Raw genomic sequence first — 20,350 nt, 5'->3', positions numbered from 1 at the left:
AGAGAGATATTGTGGAGTTTTTAAATATGGAGTGAAAGTGAAGTGGAACAGAAGGAATGATTTAACACTGAACACATATTCTGATAAGTACAGCTGCAACTCACACTGTACTGCAAAAATTCCCAGAGATGAAGAGTCAGAAAAAGTGATGTCGGACATTAGTGCTTACCTACAGTGTAGCATGAGTTTTACTAACACAGTGTGTTACTCGTCGGAAGGGAACCGTCAGCCAAATGTGCATATATACCTCTATTCCAGCTCAGAAGCTTCTGCTGTGCAGAAGTGACCTTGCAAATTTTCAGGCTTAGATGGGCTGTTTTTTTTTAATAAGGCACAGGAGGAAGGTGAATTCAGAAACTAGCTCTGGCTGTGGGTTCTGCTCCAGCTTCCCTCTGTGATACTGGGGCACTATGCTGCCCTTAAATAGACTGTCAGTCTTTTCCATTTGGAAATGGTGATTGTAGTTGTTGTGACTGCTGTATGTCAGAGGGGAAGAACGAAAATACTTTGAGATAGTACTTTATGCCCTGTGTGAAAAACACATCATTACTGTAGAATGTCTGCATTTTATTTTATTAATGTTAAGAACATTACCCACAGTAAAATGGGTTAGTGTACCTTTATTTGCAGTCAAAAGGCAAATTATCATGCCTTGATCTACCTGCCAATTATGTTGCTCAATTGCTTAAAAGTGGACCTTGATCCTTGGAGATGCTGATTGACTTTAGAAGAAGCTGAGTAACAGGAACTGATACATGTATTTCACTCTGTGATCAGAATTTCACAGCAACTTACTTGCTTGTATGCTAGAAAACACAGTATTTGTCTAATGTTTCCTAAAAACACACACACAGAAATAAAGAAAGCAATACATGTGTACCATGCAGGAAATTATAGGAAAAGTACAGCCCTAGTGAAAACTGAGAGCACCTCTCCTGAACTGTATCATATTACCTTCCTAACTTGTTTGTGTTCCCAGATGTATAAAATGAGCTTGGATAGGTTTGGGCTGTTGTCTTTGAGATTTCTGATGTGAAAGACATGTAAACAAACAAGACAGAGCACTCCCAGCACACCCACACAGGGACTGATGATTGTGGTTGAAGAAAATATATATAATTGTTATAATGCATATTTTAGAATAATTCCTCTTATCACATAAAATAAGACTGGGTTTACTTAAATGTGATTACTGTATGAAAGTTCAAAACCTTTTAGAACTCCCAGGAAAAAAATTTCCCTTGACAGAATTAAATTAGAGAGTATGATCAATCAGGTGATGATCTGAAAATAAACATTAGAGCAGTTACAGTCTACAGAAATGTGGAAATGTGTTTGTGCCATAAATCTTTTACTGATTCATAATGTTATTGAAATAATTTTTTAAAACTAAATGGATTAAATTTTGATTGCCTACAAGACACAAGTTATTTTACCCTTTCCTATGAAGGTGCTCAAAATTTAGATGTATAGAAAGATGGGGAAAAAAGTGAGAAAACCGAATACACAATGAATACAGAATTCAAAATTGCTTTTGAAACTTTTCCAATACTGTATAGAAACTTGCACTTCGATAATTAATGAATGACCTTTCCTTCCTTGACCTAGATTTCAGTTGTTGGCAACAAATGAGCAAAGAAAAAAAATCACTTGAAATCAGCGAAGCCAGCACAGCAGCTTCCATAAAACCCTTTGCCAAACTGATTAGATTTGCAGTTCACTCACTAAGCCTGCCTGGTCATGGCAACATCATGCAATGAATCTCTTCATTGAATAAAACTGGAATTGCAGAGGAACTAAATTTTTTTGTCTGAATACTTCTGTAGTGCTTACTTAAACATGAAATTGTTTCTGCTCATGTGTGAGCAGTCTTATTCTGTAAAAAACTTCTTCCTGTTGAGCCTAATGTAGTTGTTTAATAATTAAACAGAAACAGTTAATTGGAAAATACTGAATATGCACACAGTCCTCAGTCGTTTTCCTTTGATGGCTATAAATGGTTTGAGGATGGATAAAGAAGTAGTATTAAAAAAATTCTTCCTTGGATAACAGATTTTCTTAATTTGTTGATTTTAATTTCTTAATTTGTTTGACTAAATGAGCAATTTAAAGTATCTGGTAGTTTTTTCACATAAAATGGTACAGGTAGATAGGCATGAGGGTAGAAGAATCTTTTGTTTCTATAGAAAACTTACAAAGCTCCAGAAATTAAAGGCTGCATTGCTCAGCAGGGAGCTTATGAGAACTGGAGTGTGTCCTCAGCTTCCACATAACTGTTATTCATATCCAGGCAAAGCAGAGAGGGAGAGAGAACAACCTGTTTTTCTTTCAGCCAGTAGCTCAGGTCCTGAGTGGACTATGCCTTCACAGACTTCATTTAGGATGTTTTTTTTAAAAGCTTTGACATAATTAGCATTTTCATCATTGTTAGTGAGTGGATTAGCAAGTGAGATTTCATATAACAAAAGACAGAATTTGCTCATTATGGATTGATTTAAAACTATGATTAATTAAAACAATATATTCTCCAGAAAATAAATAACTGGTGGTGATCCAGAAGAACTAGAAAAAGATTCCATTTTCTAGTGGTGTTCATGTCTGCCTCGTCCAATTTGTTTTTCAGAACTCAGGATGTTAATCTAAAGAGAAAAGTGAATATGTTTGTTAGATTTATTTTTGCTTTAAAAAAGAAAGAAAAAAAGACAGATGTTTTCTATTAACAAAGAAAAAGTAAAGGAAGTAAAAGAAGCATCTTTCTGGGACTGCTAGCTTTAGACCTTAGCCAGAGAAGCAGTCCCTGACGGCTTTGTCTGCGGCCTGAAAATCATGTTTAAACATGTCTTGACCACAGGTCCTGTTGAATCACCAGCAGATACAGTTTGGTTTGCACATGAAAATGAGGTGGCTCTAGTACCAAAATAGTAGAATTTTTAAAGACAGTGGCTATAGAAAAATTTAAGTCTATTAGGAAAAAAAAAAAAAATAAAAAATTGGATTTCTTTGCATGGTTCTTGTGATTGACTGGAAACCTCTGTGCAATCTGAGGGAGCTTTGCCTCCCCTGTGGAAGCCAAACAGCCAGCTGGCTGGCCTCACAGATGGGTCTGATCCAGGACCTGGTGGGAGGACAGGTGTAACAAGTGTGGAAGGACCAAGCAGCTGTTTGCATGAGTTTGCTGCCAGAGGCGACTGGGGTCTCAGCTGTGCTGTTACAATAAGCTGGATAGTGACCTAGAGACCAGAGCCCTTGAGTGACTTGATCTTGTGCTTTGCAGGCTCTGTCCCAGGTCCAAGTCCTGTCCAGCACCAGCACCCAATGCAGATCTTGGAGGTAAGTGCTAAAAAGGTTGTGTTCTGGGTGATGGCCAAAGACTCTTTAGTTAGGTCTCTGTGACCTAGGAGAGTGAAAGTGCCCTGAACAATAATCCTTTCTGGCTCTTGATGGGGTTAAAATCTGTCCTGTGCAGTTTCCTCTTGCTTTCAGAATTCCTGGGTAGAATCTCCAGGGAAATCCTGTGAAAAACTTACTTGTAAACTTTCTCTTCCCTCCCTGCCAACACCTACCCAAGAAATACCTTGTTTATCTTTTAGATCTCCTCTGCTTCGGTATAAGCCATTCTTGGCTGCTTTGGTGCAAATAGGTTGGAAGATGCACATTGATGAAAGTTGGCTAGAACTGCCCAAAAGTTTGCTTCTGGTATGAGGTTATGTCTGTCTACACCAGTGAAAAGCTCTAGGAGAGAGGCAAGGTTTCATGTGCAGGACATATTGCAGATCAAGGAAGCATGAATGGTATAGATAGGCCTGGGATGCAGTCAGTGATAGAAGTTTCAGCTGTGGTAATGTAAGATATTTGGGGATATAAATGTCTCTCAGAGAGAACCACCAAATGGGCTGCAAAAGTGCCTGTGATGTGTATAATGATGTTTAAGCTTCATCTTACCTTATGGTGGGGCAAATCTTACATACTGGTATATGTTACTAGTGAATTAAAACTCAGGCACACATTCAAAATCACTGCAGTTTTATGCCTCAGTTACAAGTAATTTTGAAGGTGCATCTTTAACTCCTTCCACAGAAGTCCAAACTATGAGTGCTTGATTTCCATTTGTCAGCAGTGTCTCTGATCTCTGCCCAGCTACGCTCATAAAGTGCCTCCATCTATGTATACATAGATGTTTACTCTCCAAACAGTTCTCGTCATTCTGAAACTACTTGAGGAATGTACCTGACAACTTGGGTGGAAAAACATTCTCTAGATGTAAAAGACTGAAAGAACTGCTGTATACACTGGTCTCAGTGTTCACCAAAATTCTAGGTCTGGACTGAAATATTTCTTTTGACTAATATTTTTATTTGTGTAATACTGTGTCTACAAAGGTGAAACATCACAAGCAAGTAAAGAATGGCAGAATGTCTTCTCGTTGTTTTTGACATCAAAGAGAAAAAACAAAGTTAAAGGAACATAGTAACATCTTCATTTGGAACTGTATTTTAAATAGAGCAACTAGTAAAAAAAGCTGCATTTTGGTAACCTTTCTGAAAAGATAGTAAAGAGAGAGAGACTGAGACATTCTTCATCTGGTTATAAATGACATAGATACAATGAGTGTTATGTCTGTGTAAGTCAGAATACCAAGTGTGTAAATATAACTATTTTAAAGCTCTGGGTTTAGACTGTTAAAAGCAAAACATTTTGCTTGCATGGTGTTGAGCAGTTTATTTCACTTACCACTCTAAGCCGCTTTATCTCCTGCGCTGCTGTTTGCTATTCCTAATGATTGTTAGGGAACTAAGAACAGCTCTGAGGCTATACTGGCAAAGATAGTCTGATACTCTAGCTGCATAAAAATTCAGGTGTTTCTTGTAGCTGTTAAGATGCCTCTGTTCAATAAATGTAAATAATTTTTCTAGAACATGCAGTTCTAGAAATGGTATGCTATTGTGTGCAGGAGAAACCATCCAACCATTCAGGCTACTAACACTTAAACCAAGTTTATATTTCTGAATTGAAACAATGCTGTATCTTTGGAACTCGTATAGTGAACCACACCTTTTTGGTGGTATAATTTTTTTTTAATCTGGAATTACATAAATTAAGAAATCAAGCAATTTTTAAAAAGGAAATGGGATGGGGATGTTTACATATTTTGTCCTTTCAGGACCATTTTATGTGCTGCATTAAAGCTGCACGGCTGAACATCCACAGATTGTGTATTTCTTTGTGTAGTATATTGTTGATATAAAGGATAGCATTTCAAAAATGTAAAACATTGTGCCTTGCCCTTCTTCTAGGGAAACCTTAAAATGTCTTGCCAAGCTCTAGCTTTTGCGTTCTACCTCTTTTATTTTCCAGAAATGATTTTTTTTTTTAACTTTGTAATTAGCTACATGGCTGTATAGAGGAGGAAAGTATTGCTGGCAATAATGTGTGTCTACACATTGAGGCTTGCTCAATGTAGACACAACATGCAAACATCTTGTAACCCTTCAGCTGAGTATCAACACACCATTAATGAGCAGACAGCTTGAAAACTCAGCAATAGCAGAGCATTTGTTAAAAAAAGAGAAACTGCTTTGATCTGGCCATTGCATCTCTTAGAATTGCTGCATTATTATGCCTAACAGAGTGCTCATGTTTAATTGGTCATCATACCTAATCTTTAAATGGTCCCCCTTTATACCAGGATTGTACAAAAGAGGAATTCCTGAAGTATGTGTTAGCTACAGATAACCCACAGCATATTTGTTTTGGAGGAAGAGCAAAGGAAGGAAACTGACATATTTGTAAAACCTTTTTTTTTCCTCTCTTCTCATCTAGAGCAAATGAAAATAGTACGAAGCGATGAGAGACCATCCAAGGTAATTCTAAGCTGTCCGTGAGCATTTTGCTCCACCCTGTATACACTTTATTTTTGTTGTTCTGGCTGTGGTCCCTTGAGACAAATATTGCTGTGTCTTGGAATGCTTGTTACTGCATCTGGAGATGAGAAAATTCTTTCTCCCCTCAGCAATCTCTGTGGATATCAACAAACAGGTACAACATGCTCAGGCAGTGCTGGGTAGAGGGGGGGGAGAAGTCAAATAAACCTAATGTGCCAGTATAATTCAGGAGGCTCTGGATGAAAGTACTTCTGTGACTTCTTGCAAGTTATTGAGTAGAAGCATTACTTAAAAAGTAACTATAGTTACTGTAAGAGTATTAGAAGCATGCAAGATTTGATTGTCCCAAAAGGCAAACTTCTAAGACTTTGGTACAGATGTCAACGCTGTTTTAAAGGACTTGTTTTCAAATCTTTACTAATTACTGCAAAATACGTGGATTGTAATAAACCAGCTTGTAATTAGTCTGGGACCCTTCCCTCTTACGGGTCCTTTAGTGAAACTAGGGCAGTATTTATGTCAGTACAGTTTTCTGCTGTGGCAGTGATTGAACACTGGATTAAGACTTTGAATGAGTTGGGCATGGAGGAGCAAGCAGGGAAGGACTCTATTAGCAATAAATATCTGGGAGCCTAATTTAACAAAATGTTTTGTTTCTACATTAGATACACATTTCTGGTGTGTTTTCTTCCTCTCTTTTGATCAAGGGTGTGTTGGACTTGAGCCAAAGACTTGTCTGTACACGGAACTAGAATAATTGCTCTGGAAAAAGTAGCTTGGATTAACTCAGTGGGAGCAGAGTATTGTTCCAGAAGGAGTTATTTGGAGTATCAACATATTTTGAGTGCTCTGTCTCAATTGCCCTTTTCTCAGTTTCTCTGGAATCTTAGCTTCTCTCTTCATACCCTGGATATTGGCAGAAAAGAACAACTGAGTATTGTCATGCTGCTTGGAATTTGTGAGGTTTTAAAAGTTTGCATTTGCTTCCCTAAACCAGAGCACTAAACCAAGATTCTGTTCAAAAACCAACACCTCTCTTACTGGAGTGGGCAAAGTTGATAAGGTATGCATGCAAATAACCTTTTGGGGTTATGGGTGAAAGCATAAGAGAAAATGACCTGGGATCCAAACCCACATATTGTTTTTGAACAATTAAAAGGTAGGAGTAAGAAATTTTCAGATGTGTTCAGAGATAGGAAATGCTGGAGGAGGAGATTCAGGTATTTAGTTTCTGTTCTCATGTGCTCTGTGAAGAGTCTGGAAAACAGATACTTATTTTTTTCCCTCCTTCTCCTTTTTTTCTTCTTTTGCATGTGTTGTTTGAGGAACACAGACTGAATACTGGGATCATGCTGTCCGTAGTTCTGTATGAACCGTAGAACACTTGAGCAATGTGTTATGCCCGTGGTCGGTACCCGGCTAAGCGGTATCAGCGCCCAGGGGGACACGGTTCGATGCCTCAAACACGTCCCGCCCCCGCCCTGGGAGCTCTCGGCCCTTTTCCCAGCGGTGCGCGCAGGCTACGGCCCGGCCCTCACCTGGGGCCGTGACCCGCCCCCCGGTACGGCTTTATTTCGCGTCCCGAAGGGCAAAGACATCCGAGGCTGGGGCGCGGCAGGCACTGAGCCCCCTGGGGGCCCCGGGAGGCGGTGGGCGACGCCCTCGGCTGCCCCTCCCAGGGGAAGGGGCCCGGCCCCGGGGACATTTTGTGCAGTGCCGGAGGCCGGGCACCCACGGAGGGCGGGGCGGGGCGGGCCCGGCGCGGAGCCGGCGGGGCACAACGGGCGCGGGGAGCGGCGGCGGCGCTGGCAGCAGGTTCCCGTGCTGGGCGAGAGCAGATGGCGGCCCTGCTCCTCATCTACCTGCCCCTCCTGCCGGGGCTGGCCGGCGCCTTCAACCTGGACACGGACAACGTGATCAGCTGGAGCGGGGAGACGGGCAGCCTCTTCGGCTTCTCCCTGGCCATGCACCGGCAGCTGCAGCCGCAGGAGAAACGGCTGTAAGTGCACCGCGCCCCGTCCGGCCCCGTCCCGGGCCGCCTGCGGCGACCCTCCTACCTTCCACCGAGGGAAACTTCCCCTGGCGGCAGGCCGGGGCCGGCAGCCCCCGCGGGGAGTCCGGCCGGGCGGCGGGAGCGGGGCCGGGGGGCCCTCGGAGGGATGGGCAGCACCTGCTGCTGGAGCCGGGGCAGCGCCGGGCGGCGGGGATCTGAGGGGAGCCGGGGCTAGAAAGGGGAAGGAGCGACAGCCGCCGCTGGGAGCCCTTCCCGCCGCTGCGCTCTCCTGCGCGGGCCGCGCCGGCAGGCTGCCCTGAGCTGCTCCCCCGGAGCCTGCCCAGCCTCTCGGGTTTGTTCTCCCTGTGCCTACCCGGCCTCGCATGAGCCAGGCTCTGCTGTTTAAGACGGACCGTGCCCGGGAGTGCAGATGAGAGGTGATACAAAGTCAGGAGAAATAAGTTGGTGCTAGTGGCAATATGCGTGAAACTTCTTTTGGGAAATTCGAAAGGCAAAATAACGCTCCTGTGTACATCTTCAGCATCCTTGCTGCTTTGTGTCCGTAGCGGAGCAGTGCTGGACCCCACCCTCTCCAGTAGTGCTGGATGGAGAGCATAAAGTATTGTTAAATAAATGCTCCCTCCTCAAATATTTAGTTTTAATTCAAGGCAAGATGTGCCCGTTATCCATATGGAGTTAACGAGAGACGGAAGCTGTAAAGAAATAATATTCTTAATAAAGTTAGGTAGTGAATTGAAAAATCCTGTGGGATTTACCCATAGCATCCTGAGGAATAAAATGCAAATCTGTGAGCTTCTTTCCAGAGGCCTTTATCTTAATTTTTGACAGGATTACACTTGAAAAGGTCTCATTTTAGTACTACCAGGAAAGCAATGCCTGAAGCTTGTTAGTCTCCTGTTGTATTGTCAGTACTGGCAAAATGAGTGTGTAGGAACATGCGGGCAGCCAATTACTGAGAAGAAAGAAGCAGAAACACAAGGACAGTCACAGTATTCAAGCTGGTATGTACTATTTGGCTGAAATGCCTCAGAGATTAGTGGCATGAAAGTTCTGTATTGTGTGTCTAGTAAGTGCTTCCTCAGGCAATCCAATGTGGGGAAAGAGCAGAGCCAGATGCTATCTGCCTTGACATAGCTTTCTGAATCCAGGCTTTCATGAGAAGCAAGGGTCTCTAATAGAGACAAAACCAGACTAGACAAACTGCATTTGTCTAGTGACATGCACTTTTGAGTATGAGGTGTCTTAGTCATTTTTCAAATCCATGAGTTTTAGCATAAAGAATTGGAATGCTACCCTGGGTAGCTGCTGGGTAGTATGCTTGGAATGAAACTTTTTATGTCAAACAGTAATGTTGTAGTCAACATCATTTTTCTGCTTGTAAGAGGCTGTGTGTAGCTTTAAGAGAACAAGACGTTAAATATACTGAACTATCTTTCTTAGGGACTGAGCTGGGTTTAGCTCACATTGTGTGAGTTGTGTCTTCTGAAACAGGAGGTTTGGTGGGGAGTCTTGAAGAGAAGCCTTCCATGTTAGGCTGCATTTTTTATATCAAATAAAAATGAGCTAAGTTGAGCTAATGCCAGAGGGTTTGTGTGGTCTTTCCATGGAAACCTCATGCAATTTCTAAATTGATTGACTCTTCGTAGATGGAACAGTTGGTATCTGCTGCTTCCAGATACTTGGGGAAGGTAGAAAGTTATGGGAACAGAGGTCATACTGAGGTCTACTGCTGAGGGACCAGTATGTCTAATTCCTGCATGCTGCCTGTTACTTGTAACAGCAGGACTCAGGGGTGCGATACCTTTGCATTCCCAGACGCCTTTTGACCTGTCTTACCTCTGCTGCAAAAGTGGATTTATGTACAGCTATATCTTAGTCAGGTATTAGACAGGTATATCTTAGAAGTATTTATTTTAGCCCTTCTTGAATGGATGCTAGTTTCAAAACTCAGTTACGTTTAGAGTGTGAACACCCTGAAGTAGTTGCCAAAAATACAGAAACTCCAATTCATACTGAAACGTAATTAAAATGATACTTGCAGTCTCATCTGGCAGGGACCCTCATTTCAAAGAAATCTGTCAGCTTGAGCACCCTTCTACCCCTCCAGTTTTACAAAATTAGAAACAGGTTGTCATAGACGTGTGCAAGATCAGGCCATCTTTGGAAAAACAAGAAAATGAGAGAAAATTAAATACATTGATTCTGTTTAAGGGCTAATGACTTGAAGCAAGGCTTGGTAAAAATGAAATTATGTATAATTTTTCTCTTACCCCACTTCAGCATTTATTAAGTGAAATGGTTCCCTCTTCCTCACGCAGAATTATTCAGTGTTAATCATTACAACAATCCTCTCTGAAGAGGAGGGTGGAGAATGTCTAGGAAGTGTGACAAATAAAGGTACAGCTGTAATAGCTTTGACTAAACATGGTATTTGCTTTTGATCATCTTTTTTTCTTAGTCACAGAATACTGTATAGAGATTCAGAATACAATTTGGATTGCATATTAGCTTTGAATGGCAAATTAATTTATTAGTGTTGGCTACAAATGTTATATTTGCTAATGAGGATTTACTTAGCTTTCAACATTATGAACAGATGACTGTTCAATTGCTTTGACATTTGTTGTAAATGGTACTGAGTATAAAACTGTGGACCAGTAACAAGCTTTTGGTTTTGACTACCTTCAGGTTAGAAGAGTTGGACAGGTTGTCAGATTGAGATGACAAAAGCTGTAGTTTACAGTGACTGAAAGAGGACTTCTAATGGTATGAAGGGCAGATGAATGCAGACTTTATGTGCATTGAGGAACATTAGTGTTGGTGGTACCAAGGCAGCCTCCCTGGATTTGTGCCTATGGTTCTGGTTCATTGTCAAGCGAGGTGAATAAGGCAGCAGAAAAGGCTGATTGTCGCTGTATTGGGAATGGTGAGAAGAATGACACAGACTCTCTTGTGAGTTGAACAGGAGAGCTTAAGGTTTATTACGTCAGATCTTTTATAGACCAATACGTGAAAGTACAGAAAAGTAAACCCCTTATTGGTTAGTAAACTAACACATCACCATCATTGGTCAGTGGGGTTCACCACCCTTCCACCTTCTCTTTCAAGAAAACAAGAAACTGACAAACAGCACCTGCAAGACTGTCTTCTGTCTCTGAGGATTGTTTTAATTCCTCCTTATGATTTCCCACACCACTTTCTCAGGCGAGACTGAGAAAATTATGTGGCCTGCTATTCCACAGGCACTGTGCTGCCTGCTTTTGCTCATATTTAGCATCCATAGGCTGATGGAGCCCTAAATGAGCAGGGCTTATTGCCCTGTGTAAGTTTGTTCTGTTTTTAATCTGTGAATATGATGATAGAGAGTTCTGGTTCTGCAGGGGGATAGTGGCACAACAGCAGCGCATTTCATCTGCAGACTGGAAGAAGGTTTGTAACTTAGAGGGCTCTGAGATGGGAGATGGTATAACTACAGGAGAAATGTAAAATGTAAGTGGTCCTGTGATGAAAATGTGAGTGTCTCCAGCATCTCTAGATGGAGACTACACTGATTGTGCATATATTAGCTACTGTATGTTATAACTATATTACTATTATAATAAAAATATAATTACTAGCTACTCACTATTTATGTAGTGCATATAGTCACATACATGTAATTTTATAGAATATATAGAGGTATGATCTGTATGTATGCATGTACATGTATCCATGTAAGATGTCCAGTAAGTCCATTCCAATTTGGTTTTAATTTACAGTGATTTAAGCATCTTGAATTAAAACACAAGCATCAAGAATATCTAAATTGGTAGATTACTTTCATAGAATCATAGAACCCTAGAATCACTTGGGTTGCAAAAGACCCGTAAGGTCAGTCCAAGTGTAAACCTAACACCCATCGGCCAGTTCTTGTTTGTGATTTAGAATGACAGAATCACAAAATATCCTGACTTGCAAGGCACCCAAAAGATTTACTTGCAAGTAATTCTGGTATTATTTTCAGTAGAAGTAGGGAGCTGAATTCAGGTAGGTTTCGTGTTATATTGTGTAAGGCAAAAAAGGGAAGATGTTGTAGTTACCAGCATTCAGGATTCTCCCATCAGCTGAAAAGCTGTATTGAAAGCTATGGGTAGGCACTTTATGTCAAAACTGCACTGACCATTACCAGCCATAAAATCCTAAAAATTGCAGTGTCTTACTGAAATTTTTACTTGTCACAGGTTTTACTGATACTGCACTTCTCTATTGTAAGCTATTATATCAATACAGAGCAGAGTTGCCTTAGGTCAGCAGGACTGCTGACATTGCTGTACTGCTGCAGTGCATCCCCAGTGGCATTTAGCCAGTACTTTTGTGTTCTCTCAGGGCTTGGACTCAGAGACTCTTTGCTTCAGCAACAAAGAGCTGGATTATGCTGCTCTGCAGTGGAAGATGACAATTTCTGCTTGCAGAGGTGGTGTAGTGTAATTCAGACTTTGGGTGAGCTGAAGTAATAACAATGCATGTTTACACCTTCAGGTTTAAAAGTTATAATAGTGATGGTCTTTAGTTAGTGCTTCTGTCAATTGAAAAATAAAGGATTTGTAATAAATTTCCTTTTTTTTTAGGCTGTGATTTTACTGTGTCACTGCACCTAGTATTTTCTTCTCTTAAGTGTTTTTCTGATTTTGTCTGTGCAGACTATTCTTGGATAACCTGCTTCGTGTGCTTTATTTTCTTTCTTAGTGATAGTAGAGGAGTTTGTGTTCAAGATAGATGTCCTGTGGCAAAGGTCAGGATCAAATGAAGCTGGGAGGGAAGAGTAGTTGAAGAGTTTACTTGTAGTGGTAGGGGACAGATTTTCAAGGAAGATCCATTGTGCTACTAATATCATGAGTGAAAGAAGTGAGATGAATTTAAGTTGCATAAGGGATGTGTAGTTGTTACAGGAGGAGCAAACTGCAGAAGGCTGGCTTTTTTCCCAGTACTGATTTTGAGTTATGTTCTTGGTTATTGGTGGCAGAAGCCAGACAGGTAGGTTGGCTTCTCATAAATGTTTTTTTCATATGGCCTAACAAGCAGAGAAGGATGATAATTGATCTAATTTGTTGCTGTCTGATTTCTCCACCAAATAAATGAAATTAGCATATTGGGTTGCCTGGCATGTTAGAGCAGCAAATTGTTCACCAAGTCAGCATGGGCCATTCTTTTTTCCTCTGTTAAATTCCACCCGCATGGCCAGAACACCTATAAGTTTTGTAAAGAATGCATTCTGGTGAATTCTCATTGGAGATACCACATTCATTTTGAAAGAACTGCATTTAAAATCAGCTATTGTTTAAATGTTTCATAACCTGACTGGGTCTAGATGAATCATTTTAGCAATAACTGTAAAAATGCCCCATTTTGAGGACATATTCTGTGGAAAGGACAAGACTGAGATTAGGCTATTGGGCAAATGTCAGTTTAAGAGCAAGTAGGTAAAAATCCATATTATTGAATGAGCAAGATGGTGGTCTGTACCGTGAAACATTAGGTGGAAAATGAACACCTTATCTTGGTATTTAGCAAGGGTAGGTAACAGCACAGGAATATTTGATGAAAGAACTATGCAGATTAGTCTGGAAAATACTGAATAATTATTTTATTAGCACTGAATATTTTGGATTGCAATATACATAAGCAAGCTACTCCTTTGAAAGTAGTGGGAGAAGAATGTAGCTTAGAAAAACAAATGCAAACTTTGAAAAAAGGTTTGACTTCCATTTTTAAGGGAATCATTCTGTATGTTAAAAATAAATTAAGTATACCATAAGTTAATAAAGCTCCTTTAAGCAGTCCTGGGATAAAAAGTATTGTATTCTTGTTAAAATGTGCTTCCCTTGGGTTTAATGTATTGTGAGTATCACATTTTCTAAGATTTTTTTGAGAATTCCTTAGCAATTTCTTTGGAAAAGAGACTTTGGAAAAGTGGAGTTAGGTTGTTTTATCTGAAAGGACAGGCTTGTGTGTATTCTGCTGTGAAGTACCTGAGACAGATTTTTGTATCAAAATAACAGTGCAAGGCAAAAAGTGCTGCTGCTTGCATTTTGATTTTTGGAGCACTTACTAGTATGCATTGATCATTTTTGGATCAGCTGCAGAAATGATTGTTTTTCTTGTTTCCTCTTACAGAACTGCATCTAAAAATACGTAATTTCCTAATGTTGATTTCCTTCAAGGAGTTGAGCTAATGTATGTGAGGATGATTAGGCTGTGTTAGGAAGGGAGAAGGTCTGCTCAATCAAGGAGAAAAGAAGGGTTTTATGGGTTGGGCCCTGTCAAGATGCCATCTACAGCATAAAAATGTGCGCTAGTCCCTCTGGGGTAACAGGGGCAGATCCTGCACTGTATTTCACTGCCAGCTACTGAGTTTCTAGGGTACTTTTCAGCTGTGTTCCTTGCATTTGTTTTCTATTTTCAAGGAGTTTGGAGATCATCTAAGATATAGAGAACAGTATATATAGTGTCCATAGGAATGGCAGAATTTTCTTAGACTGAATGTTACTTCCTTTTTAGTGAAGATGACTTTTTTTTTTTTGAAATGTAACTCTGTGTGCTTAATTTCTTCATTTCTTCTTAATTTCATCTGTCATTGTCACCTTTCTCAAAGGTAGGTTTATAAAATACATCTTTCAAAAAAAAAGAATTTCAGATAAGCTGGGAACAACTCACTCCTGTGTTGCCTGGGATTGTTTGCTATCAGCACATGCATGGGTCAAAGGTCTAAGGGAAAATGCATGTTTATCCTAGAAGTCGTCAAAAGTGGCAACCAGCTGTTGCAGATGGCAAGACACCATCGTGAGGTTGAATTTTTTGTGTCCTTTTCTTACTGCTCTTTTCACAATACTCTGCTAAGGGAATGATAAAGATTGATTAGCCTTGTACTTTGTCATTGGCGCAGCTGAAGCTGCATAGTTGTTCAGTCTCCTGGCTCTTAGATGTTAGTGATGTCTAGCAGAGTGCACGAAGAGCCATTTTAATTATCCATGTTTGTGTAGTGTGAAAAAACCCTCAAGTGAAAACCATATTTTCTTGGCCAAAGATGCTAAAATATATTTGGTGTATTTTTTTCTTATACAGCCAACTCCTGTAGCTGCTACTACAAAAATGGCATAGTTTTGCAAGTCCCTGTAATCTGTTTTATCCGCTCAGTTTATTTTTCTGCTAGAGAAATGTTTGATGATTATGTACTGTGCTCCCAGAATATTGGTGAAAGGTGTAAGCTGTTTCTCTTCCCAGCCAAGCTGTGTTCCTGCATATAGTGGAAGAATACTTCTGTTGTCAGACCAGATCCAGTCCTAGAAATAGGTGCAATACTCTTGAACAGCTTGCAGCTTACAGGAACATAGGGTTTTAAAAATAACCTGAAAAAAACGAATTAATTCTAGATTCCGCTCAAGTGAGAATGTGAGGAGTGGCAAAAGAGAAAGTGTATGTATGAGGGGATACATGTAAAATTAGGTATGTGTGCATGTGGAGAGTAGCAGTATATAGAGTAAGAGAATGCAGTGGGTTGCTTAGCATAGTCTCAAACATAAGTTATTTTTCAAAAAATCTTGGTCTTAAGCTTTTAAAGCTGGTTGAAATTCTCAGTTTGTATTCATAGTAAAATACAATGGTTTCCTCTTCCATAGATTTGTATAAAGAGCAGTTTCTTGTGGATGTATCATTTATTTCTGTTGATCTGTTTGATCAGTGTTTGAGTATCTGCATGGAATGTAAAAAAACGCTCTTTGAGCATCCCAGCTGCACAGGCATTTGTATGACATGTCTCCTAGGAAAATACCTTATTGGCGTGATGTTCTTCCAAGTGATTTGAGTGCCTGTGTTTTCAGTTAATTCGAAGGCGTGGGGGCTTAATGCGTCATGTACTCAGTGACACATCTGCTTCTGTCATTAAGTTCATGGCTTGAAGAAAAAAGTCTTACTCAAACTGTGGATCCCATTATAGGCATTTAGCCCAGGGCTATGATGGTTTTAAGAGTGAAGGAATAATTTGAACTGTGCTTTAGCATGCAAGTGGCTTCAGGCTGTTGAAGTGTGTGTTTGATGGCTGTTCATGTACTTGTTCTCTGAAACTTTGCTTTTTCTACATGTGCAGAGTTCTTTAGCCCGCTATCATGGGGTACTCCTCTGTAGCCCAGGGGCTTAAGTTGGCAGAGGGGCAGGGCACAGCTGAGGGATGCCAGTGTTGGCCTGGTGTGGGTGAGCTTCCTTCCCCCTGGAGCGCTGCTTGGTATGGTTTAACTAAATGTAGTGAACTTCTGTTCAGACCACGAATCAGACAGAATTTATGTGGATGTGTATCTAGTGCAGGAGGTTTCTACCTGTGTTGGTATTCCCCCTACGATTCAGAGGGAGATCGTGGAAAGTCTGGAAAAGGAACAGGGGGGATCTCATAGATTGGATGCATGAATGAAGGAGCTATGGCTTGGGTTAGCATGGGGAGCAGTCGCTCTTCAAATTCTGCAGTTGCTGTAGTGTGTTATATTGCCCATTGATTCTACAGTAAAATGTCCATCCCTCTTGCTGTACTTCTTTCATGCCTTTTAATAGTTTAATTATGGTGATGAATGAAACTGATGTACTTCATTCTGTGAAGGAAATAGAGGAATGACATTTCAACCCAAATATTTTTGTGCTGAATTAGAACTACTATATTTTTTTTTAAATGGCTTTCAGCACATTGAATGAACAGTATATGCCTGTTAAAGTTGTTACCTCTCAAACAAGTAGTGCCTTCAAATACTGGGTGCACTGCTTTCAGATTTTTTTTTTTCCCCAAAGAAGAAAAAAGTGAGCAACCGTTTCCATATTTTTATTGCTTTCATGTTTGTTTTCTAAAATATGTACCTAATAAATGATGTGGTACTTTAATTTTTCATGAACGTTATATAGAGATGTGTAGTGGGGATACAAAGACAAGTCCTGCAAATATGGAGAAGTTTAAATGAATTCTGGAGTTTTCTATGGCATGAATGGCCAGCAGCCCAAGTGCAGGAGACAGTAATTCCTAATTTCTGTTGTGCACTTGTTTACTTAAGCCTGTAAAGTGAAAAAGAGTGAGCCATGTCCACAAGACACCGGTCCCAGCATAGACTTCGTATTGCAGCTGCTTCTGCAGGGCCCGTTGTTCCGCAGAGCAGGGGTGGCACTGGGCGAGGCGAGGGCCAGGGAGGGCCCTGCTGTGGGGGCTGTTGGCCGCAGAGCAAGGCTGCGCTGCTGGGACAGCGGGGATGGACACTGCACTCTTTCCCAGTCCTTGTAGGTAGCTGGGGTCTGCTGGCTCGCCCCGGCTGCCCTGCTGCAGCTGGCCTTGAGCGCTTGTCCTGCTGCTGTCAGGACCTGTGGCTCAGTGCAGCTGCAGTGGAGAGCAGCTGGATTGTGGCTGGCTGGCTGTGGTGGGACTCTCATAGTTCAGTCCTTCCAGGGCAGACAAGGTGATTGGGGGCAGGGGCTGAGCTAGAAGTGCCAGGACTTCGGCTCCCAAGTTAGTTTCTTGAAATGATGCACTTGTCACTTCTGTAGTTAAACTGTATGCTGTTATAAGAGGATTTCAGGCGGTACCAGGCACTGCCGTGTTAGAAAACCTGAACGAAAATCCCTTTAATATTATTTCTTCCATAAGTTTATCTTACATTAATTATAGAACTGTCTAATATGTATTTTCCAGTACCAGTTAGTCACCAGGTCTGTTCTTCCTTTTTAATCTGAAAAATGTATAGATTGTAAGGGAGAAATTAAACCTGTAAGTAGTATACAGGTTGCACTTGCTATTTGACAGTATGAAAACTATGAGGTATCTATTGATTAAAGCCAGAGAGTAGTGTCTGAAATGGAAAACTGGGTTTTGAAACACAAATTTGGAGCTGACTGTACCATTTCTTCTAAGAAAAATGCTTTGTACAAATGGAAATGAGATCTGCAAAACCTGTTTCAAATCCAGACAGGCTGGGCTCTGGACTATGATGGGAAAGTGTTTATTTTTCCATGTGACTTTCAGAAAGTCAATAGTAAGTGGCCTTTCCAGAACAACAGGTATCTTTGTAGTTCCAGTTTTGCTTTGTAGTAGCTTGCCCTAGTCCTTGTGCTGCTTTTGGCTTCTTTTTCCAGCCTCTATCATAATCTGTTTCCTAAAAAAGGCTGAAGAATAAAATTAAAATTGCAATCCTCCAAGTGCCAAGCCTCCAGGCAACAGAGATTAATGATGTACTTGGCCACAGTTTTGCACGGTTAGTTCCAAAATACAGCTGTGGAGTAGCAGATCAGGAGAATATTCAGTCACTTAAAATAGCTATTAATAACATACTGACCATGATGGGTGTCTCTGTAAAAAGCATCACAAACAAGCTCCCTGCTGACACAGTTACTGGTTGTATTTTGCTGGGGAGGGTTTGTTTTTTTTTTGGAGGAACCCATGGTTCAGCTCCAGTTCCTATTAGCAGTCCGAGTGTGAAGGGGCAATCTCTCTGTGCTAATTAGTCTGTGGTGCTCCTGTCTGTGACTTGTTTCTGTTGTGGAATGCCAAATCCAAGCGTGAAGCAAGGGTGGTGGCACCAATATTCACACACACTGTTTGTGCCACTGACCAACTTCAGTTATTGTGAAATATTGTTGTGGTTAAATGCATCCATCTTCTGTGTTTGTTAATTTTAAAAACAGCTGAGACCAAATCAGTGCAGAGGACTGAAAATACAGCTCAGGAGGCTATAGATGCCCACATTGTGATCAGGGGTCTCTGCCTGGAGGTTTTAAACATTTGATAGATAACTTGATTTTGTAGTAAAATTTAAACCGAGTTAGAGCTAGTTACTGTATTTTCTTCATTTTGCTTAGTCTAGTGAAACTCTTCCTCTAGAGGGCACTGGAACTGGGGGAGAGAAAGCATGTAGGAGTCTAACAGTCCACTCAAGGGTGAGACATTTCATGGCATTTAGCTTTGTCAGTTTCCAGATTTGCACCCCTTGTGGAGTCTTTCAGGAAACATAATGAAGTGCAAAGTCAGCAGTGGCAGCATTGTTACCTGAGAACAGAAATATTAAATTTGACACTTGTGCTCAGTGGAGCCTGCAAAATTGGAAATTACTTACACCAGTGACTATTTTATTTCACCTATATGTGGAAATGGTTAATGATTTCTTACCCAGGAAACACTTGTGATTTCTACTTCAGTGTGTTAAGGCTCAGAGCTGGCATTACAGAAGCGTTGCTTTTACTTTTAAAGAAAGGCTGGCAAAGATGTGGTGCCTTGTTTGGGTAGAAGGATACCATGGAAAAGGAAAGAATTTAAGGAATGAAGAAAACTGTGGGAGATAGCAGAGTATCTGAGTTCGGTGCAGACTGTCGTATTTTTTGTATTTGTTTAAATCAAAATGTAATTTACTCAATGGAAACCTCTTACTTCAATGAATGGGATTTACTCTGAAAAACATTGAAGATCTACTCCCTCCTTTTACTTGATTTGTTTTGAGTGTTTATTTGAAAAGAGAACTGTAATGAATTGCTGGTAATTTTTCTTCTCTGAAGTATGTTGTGAAAATCATATGTTACCCTTGAACAGTTCTAGGCTGTAAGTGAAGAAAAGAATTTCACTGTGGAGTGAGGGAATACTTCCAGGAACTTGGAGGATCTCTGCATTTCTTTTGATACGGTTTTCTCATCTTAACTTTGACTTTCCTTTTGGAAAGTCCAAGATAGTTTCATGAGCAGTATTGGAGAGAGTTCAAATAGTTCTGAGCAGACACCACTCCCAGTTCTCAGTGCTGTTTTCATTAGCTGAGAAGAAGCCACAGCTACCTGCTAAACATTTCAAGAATTACCAATTAAAGCAGAGAGGGTTTCAAAATCCGCACCCTACTGCTTCATATTCTGTAATATATGTTGAAATTGAAAGCTTGTGTATTTTACTTTGGATTTTAGTAACTCTTTTGGGCCACATCTGATTAAATGAAGGTAGACCCTTTCTTCTTGGTGTTCACCTAACTGTTCTTGCTCAATACTGGTTGTGGGAAGCATAAAGTAGTGAAGAAAACGCAAAGCTCAATATGCCATGGTGCTTCCAGATGCAAGTGTGGAAATTGGATGGAGGTCTTGTGGTTTGTGTTGCTGTGGCATTGGGGGTGGGAATGTCAAATGAGGCCTAGGCCATGTCTTGTTCTTCTGCCTGATACCCAGAAGGGTTTTGTACTAACCAAGTACACTTCCTTCCAAGATACATTCTGCAAATGTATGCACAGAACAGATTTGACTGCAGTCCCACTCAGAACACTCAGCACAGTATTAGTGAATAGGGCATAAAAGTACCCTATTTCTGCATCCAGTGGGGGATGAGAATTTGAGCAAAATTGCAGGGACAGACAGGTTTGTCCTCCTCACCCTCCCCAGGAGGGACACTGTTTGGTCAGCTTTGTGTCCTCAGCTGTGCTGAGTGTTG

At 40.8% G+C, this 20,350-nt stretch overlaps 1 protein-coding gene across 17 annotated transcripts in view; it reads left to right on the top strand.

Annotated features, from left to right (window-relative positions):
• Positions 1 to 20,350, top strand: part of ITGA6 (integrin subunit alpha 6) — a 74,061-nt gene that overhangs the window by 24,539 nt on the left and 29,172 nt on the right. For 7 of the 17 annotated variants that reach the window (XM_086896700.1, XM_086896702.1, XM_086896698.1 and 4 more), the window contains 2 exons: positions 3,275 to 3,330; positions 5,821 to 5,861. In XM_086896700.1, the coding sequence (XP_086752826.1) occupies positions 5,845 to 5,861 (17 nt within the window). In that variant the 5' untranslated portion in view covers positions 3,275 to 3,330; positions 5,821 to 5,844. Of the gene's footprint in view, positions 1 to 3,141; positions 3,331 to 5,820; positions 6,037 to 7,354; positions 7,444 to 7,620; positions 7,882 to 20,350 lie in introns of those variants that run through there. The other 10 variants (XM_086896692.1, XM_086896695.1, XM_086896691.1 and 7 more) reach the window with 8 other exon arrangements.

Source organism: Cyanistes caeruleus, chromosome 7 (assembly GCF_971803275.1).
Source record: "Cyanistes caeruleus chromosome 7, bCyaCae1.hap1.1, whole genome shotgun sequence".
Lineage (NCBI taxonomy): Eukaryota > Metazoa > Chordata > Aves > Passeriformes > Paridae > Cyanistes > Cyanistes caeruleus.
The sequence above is the reverse complement of the archived record's forward strand: the minus strand, read 5'-3'. Positions and strand labels throughout refer to the sequence as shown.